The sequence below is a fragment of the Nicotiana tabacum genome, chromosome 6 (genome assembly GCF_000715075.1).
Source record: "Nicotiana tabacum cultivar K326 chromosome 6, ASM71507v2, whole genome shotgun sequence".
Lineage (NCBI taxonomy): Eukaryota > Viridiplantae > Streptophyta > Magnoliopsida > Solanales > Solanaceae > Nicotiana > Nicotiana tabacum.
Genome location: NC_134085.1, coordinates 188,334,279 through 188,340,278, shown reverse-complemented (window position 1 = coordinate 188,340,278; position 6,000 = coordinate 188,334,279). Strand labels below are relative to the sequence as shown.

General features: G+C 32.1%; 1 protein-coding gene across 1 annotated transcript; it reads left to right on the top strand.

Moving 5' to 3' along the window:
- Positions 1–213: 213 nt before the first annotated feature.
- LOC107801215 (NDR1/HIN1-like protein 13) lies at positions 214–1,410 on the top strand. Its single transcript, XM_016624499.2, has one exon. The coding sequence runs from the start codon at positions 389–391 to the stop codon at positions 1,166–1,168; it is 780 nt and encodes a 259-aa protein (XP_016479985.1). The 5' UTR covers positions 214–388; the 3' UTR covers positions 1,169–1,410.
- Positions 1,411–6,000: the final 4,590 nt, after the last annotated feature.

Here is a 6,000-nt window from a genome sequence, read left to right as displayed (position 1 = left end):
TTCCCACTCATAAATTATTTTCCATATTTTTTCCTAACATTCGAAAGGAGGCTTCAATGTAACGGTTCCGCGTATAGAGATAAAAGGCAATAATATTTCATTACAAGCGGTTAATCTCAAATTATTAGCCTAATAACTGCTGATTAAACACTCGCTAATGAAAGCGTGTGGTGATATGTGAACACAGCATTAGTTATAAGGTACTTGTCTGTCTCTTCAAAATCTCCATTGCAGTTGCCATTTCACCTTCCTTTCACTTCACAATTCAACTCTCTTATTCTTCTTACTACCACCGCCACCATAATTTTATTCCTTTTCTTTCTATATAAATACTATCTATACATAGAAACCAAACCCTAATCTCTAATCTTTTTTTTTAGTTCCTAACATGGCGGATAGAGTATACCCAGCTGCTAAACCCGCTACAGCAAATGGCACGGCCGCTCCCGCCGTCAACGGCGGAGCTAATCCAGCCTTTCCGGCAAACAAGGCTCAACTTTATAACGCCACCCGCCCTACCTACCGTCCTCAGCCGCCTCCCCGTCGTAAACACCGACGGAGCTGCTGCTGTTGCTGTTGTCTCTGGACGACATTCTTCATAATCACTATCGTCTTCCTCGCGGCCATCGCCGGCGCTATTTTCTGGGTCCTTTACCGTCCTCAGAGACCGTCGTTTTCAGTTTCTTCTCTTCAAGTCTCGCAATTCAATCTCACTTCCACTAAACTCGTCTCCAAATTCAACCTCACCGTCATCGCTCGTAACCCTAACAAAAAAGTCACCTTCTTCTACGATCCGATCAATATTTCATTCAGTTCCGATGACGTGGACATCGGTTCTGGCTCTTTACCGGCTCTCACGCATGGCACGAAAAACGTTACCACTTTAAAAACTGTCGTGTCAAATTCGGGTCAAAATCTCGACGATTCGGCGGTTTCTGCGTTGAGATCTAAACTGAAGAATAAGAAAACACTGCCGTTGGAGATACAGCTTGATACTAAGGTGAAAGTCAAAGTTGGAAGCTTAAAAACGAAGAAAGTTGGAATTAGAGTTAAATGCAACGGTATTAAAATTACTGTTCCTACCGGAAAATCGCCGACTAAAGCTACTACCTCTGATGTGAAATGTAACGTGGATCTTCGGGTCAAGATCTGGAAATGGACTTTCTAAGGTGTAGTTCCCTTGAATTTACTGGGTTAAAGGAAAGAGTGTGATTTTCCTTTTTCCTCTTTTTGTTTTGGTTGTTTAATTTTTCATTTTTTTTGTTAATTTTTTGCTTTTGTTTTTGGGTAAATGGATTGTTGGTAGGATATAGTTGAATTTGATTTTTGTTATGTATACATAATCTGCAAATCGAATTTGTTCAGTTAGGCATATTCATTCTTATACAGAGTACTACTATTTGTTTGTGATATTTGATCATAAATTAGATTTGCATTTGAATGATAGATCCTTCTTTAGCTCCACCGTTGTCTTCTTCTTCATTAGCCATTTCCAAGGCAGCTAATGTGCACCTCGAGTAATTTATTTTAAGTAACTTTTGACCGCTAACTTTGTGTAACATTACTATTTCATTAACCATTGTTGAATACTAGGAATAGTATTTTTTTTTTTTTGAGCCGAGGATTTATCGAAAACAATCGTGTCTACTGAGCTGAGGTAGGGGTAAGTTCTGCGTACACAATATCCTCAAAATTTTAGTGGGTCGTTTGTTTTTTGTTGTCGAGTACTGGTAGTACTATTGGCAAATTGCCGGCAAAGGAAGCTGGTGAGAGCTGTCAGTAATTGAATTATGTATAAATAGCACGAATTATAGTGTATAGTATTAAACTGAATGCATTGACTTAACACATGATAGGAGTAGGGGAAATGCCTGCACACCAAATCACAGCTGTTTTAATTTATTTTAAATACTACTATTGTCAAAATCTGTAGATGCCGTAATATATAAGGTCAGCAGAGGGCAGGTTCAATTATGAAGATTAGTTTAATGTCGGAAATAGGGTGGAGCTGTCGGTGAGGAATAGTTTACATGTGTTGTTGAATTTGGAGTAGGACCAATATAACTTTCCCCCTCATTTTCCAAGATTTGTCGTTTGCATTTCTCTGAATTAGTTGCCTTTCTTTGGTCATTTGTTGTCTGGTTTGTAGAAAAGGAGGGGCATAAACAGCTAAATACACAACTCAAAAGAGGTGGTCACTTTAACTATGTAATCCTAGTCTTATATTACTGATCGTGGTTATTAAAAATAGTTATCTTAAATTATTTATTATTAAAATTTTAAAATAAAATTGATTATTTTTTTTCCGTTTTATCCTTAGTAATAATTATCCTTGAACATTTCAATTATAAATAACTTTGTTCAAATATCAATGAAAAAAGATTAGTAAATATTAAGACATAACTAAGGATAAAATAGTTAAAATTTCATCCTAATTAATTATTCTTAAGAAGCGTATTCAAGAGAATCATAATAAATAATATGTGACGGAGGGAGTATATGATTAAATGATTTTAAGTAAGTATTTGTGTTTACACCAGAAGTGCTACAAAAGTTGGGAGTTTAGTAGTAGGTGGCTTCCCTTCAAATTTTGATATTTGAATAGGTGAAGCCATTTTATTTTGGTTCTACTTAGTGATACTTACCGGTTACCCCCAATTTGATCATAGATTTTGGCTTTATTTTTTTAAATAAATTTTGAAAATATTATTTATTTATAAAATATGATCATATTTTGTGGTAGGAAATTTTTTCAAGTTTTCAAAAACTAGTTTAAGGCAGTTTGTGGATGAAAGGTTTTCTTCAACTCACAAAATTTTAAGTTTTCTTCGAATAAAATGCATGTCCAAGCCCGCAAGGGTTGGTCGAGTTAGTTGGATGAGTGGTTTCCTACATGGGAGACCTGGGATCGATTTCCCTCACCAGCAGCCTCCTCAATCAGAGCTCGTCACATCGGGTTTGCCTAGTGCGGTTTATATCTCTGATGTGGTTTGCGAGCTATTGCATAATGAGCAGGTTACCCTGTGCGCATCTAAAGGGTAGTGGCTGCGGATTTTCCTGGGGATTTCCAAAAAATATATGTTCAAACATAACTTTAATTTCAAAAATTATTTTTAATAAAATTTTAATTTTTTTTTTTAAATTTCAATTAAACTTATATCCAAACGCTAACTTGTTTTATATGATACTCGATGATTTGAGGAGTTTCTTTCTTTTTACCTTGGGAGTCGAGATGCATGTCAATTTCATACTACAAGGTGAGGTGGAATATGATGTGCCTCTTACCTTATGTAGAGGTAGTGATTCATTCACACAATAATTCACTTCTATTGACATACTACAAAAGATGTCAACTTACAATTGTACCTGAGAAATAACAATTAGTAGATATTAGCACTGTCATTATACAAGCAAATAATTGTATTTAAAATAATAATAGAAGTAATAATATTTTACGTTTAATTAATTTATAACTCTGGAATTCTGTTCAAAGTCGGAAAGCTTCGAGGACCACGTGAAGTTATAAGGTGCTTTTGATAATAAAGGTCAATGAGAGCATAAGGCATCCCTTTCGTAGTATAGTAAAGAAGAAGAGTTAATGAGTACATATGCATCAAAAGCATGTGAGTTAAAGTTTTAGGCTGAATTCAGTAAGTGATGGATTTTTTTTGTATTCGTCTTAAGAAATGCATCAAATATATACAGGAAAAAATAAAAAATATTTATATTTATAACTGATAATTGAAAAATAATCACAATTTTAAAAGTAATCGACATTTAGCTACTTTTTCATATAAAGATAAAATTTGAACAAAACACTCTTAAAAATTCGGAAATATTCCAGTATAATAGGACGGATTTCGAATTTTTTACATAGGAGTTTCCAACATAATGTGTTGGAGTTCCAACATAATATGCCAGAAGTTTATATGCAGGAGCTCCATAATCCAGCATATTATGGTGAAACTTTCCGTGCGTTGGAGTTCTAATATAATATGCTAGAAGTTTATATGCAAAACCTCCATAATCCCGTATATTATACTGGAAATTTTTATATTTTAATAAAACATTGACTATTTTTTAATAACTTTACAAATATTAGCTATTCTTTTATTACCGATAAAAACTGACTAACCCATATTATTTTTATAATATATATACAAATTACTAATATAAAATTCAATAATTTAAAATGATTAAAATCTTATAAACTTCAAATTATGACTTCTTTATGTAAAAGATGATTAGTTCAGAATGGAAGAATACAATTGAGTAGTAAGATTAGTGATCGGGACATGTGGACAAATGGTATATTATTATTGATATATAAAAGTATACTAATCCAAACACACAGTAACATGCCCACATGTTTACTGATATTTGGTTCTGTTTCATTAATCATTGCAACGCAAACGCAACTAATGCTCCAACTTCCAACTCATATTATTGCGACGGCCTCCTTCAATGATATATCATGTACAACTAAACTCCTCTATACTATCATCCTTATATAATAGTCATTCTCTCAAATATTATATAATATTATAATATGTGTTCTCTATAACATCATTTTATGATAGCAGTTAAAATTTTTTAAAACGAACAAGACTGTTATACAGATGTTTTGAGTGTAACTGTCATTAGTTCAAGTTGTATACATTGATAATGCATAATATTTTTATACTATCACATTAAGTTACAAGCAATAACGAAAATTGTTTTAAAAAAATATAATTTAATAATTTAGGAAAATAAAATAAATACATGTTTAGTAAGTTAGATTATACTAATGGTATAAAAAATTATACGTAAATGTATATTAATAAATCCGTAAAAATTTAACACGCAATGGGTATTTATATGAAGCCAGTAAATATAAAATATATGTCTTATATATACACTTTGTAACACAATACCTTGATTAAATGATGTACAGTTTTATTTTGATATGTTGATTCTTTAAGGTAATTATTTGGTTATGTATAAACATCCTATACATGTAAGTATTTACGGTTAAATGCTTCTAGAGTATACAGTCTTGAGCCATTTCTATTAGAGTTCAATGATTGGCGCCGGTCGCCAGATAAGCATATCCCTAAGTTTAGACCACTACAGCTCATTCATTAATTATTTGTATATATAAAAAATAAGAATAACTCGATACGTTGTGAAGTCTCAATTGTTAGGCTTTCACCACTTCGTTTTTATTCATATATCTACTACGGTTTTCTGATAAAATTAACTAGACAAGTGGGATTACCGAGTTTCTTTAATAAAGGATTATTTCTTTAATCTGTATACAATTCAATAAGCCTCTGCATGTGACAAATTACTCCATTTTCGTTAATATTTGTTCACCTTTAAAAAGTCAAACTTTAAAGGAACATGGATGACGTGTTTTAGCAAATTACTTGCACCATTAAATTTGTTAATCTCTGTAAATTATTAAAGTGGGAAGTGAAGAAAGTTGTAGTTCTTTTGATTGACAGTAGAAAATGTTTTAGGCACGTCAAAAAGTTGAGATGTTGGCAAATTTTTTGGACAGTTGGGTAGAATGTCATTTGGAGATGAAAATTCTTACGTATATTTTCTCCCTTTGAAGCTAAATAATTGATATCTATTTTCTTCTTCTTTGTTTGCATTATCTATTTACTAGAACAATGTCTTATGGATATTAATTAACTTAAATTTTCCTTTATAAAAAATTAACTTAAATTTCCACTCTTTTCTTTTAATGATGGCTCAATTTATGGGAAATTATCAACATCTTTATAAAGCAACCATAACCTTCTAACAAAATTACCATTGATTTCTCATAGATTTTCCCCACTTGATAATTTCTATTGCCTCTTTGCTCCACTGATTCCCAAATTAAGAACTCTGGAAAGTTGATTAAAAAAGAGATCGTCTTTCACAGCGGTCCGGGTGAAATTAAAAAAATTGCCAGATTTTTATAAATGGTAATTGAAAAACAGTCATAGTTTCAAAAGTAATCGAAAT

Excerpts from the sequence above, each read along its gene's own strand:
- LOC107801215 (XM_016624499.2), top strand. The coding sequence starts at position 389 with ATGGCGGATAGAGTATACCCAGCTGCTAAACCCGCTACAGCAAATGGC.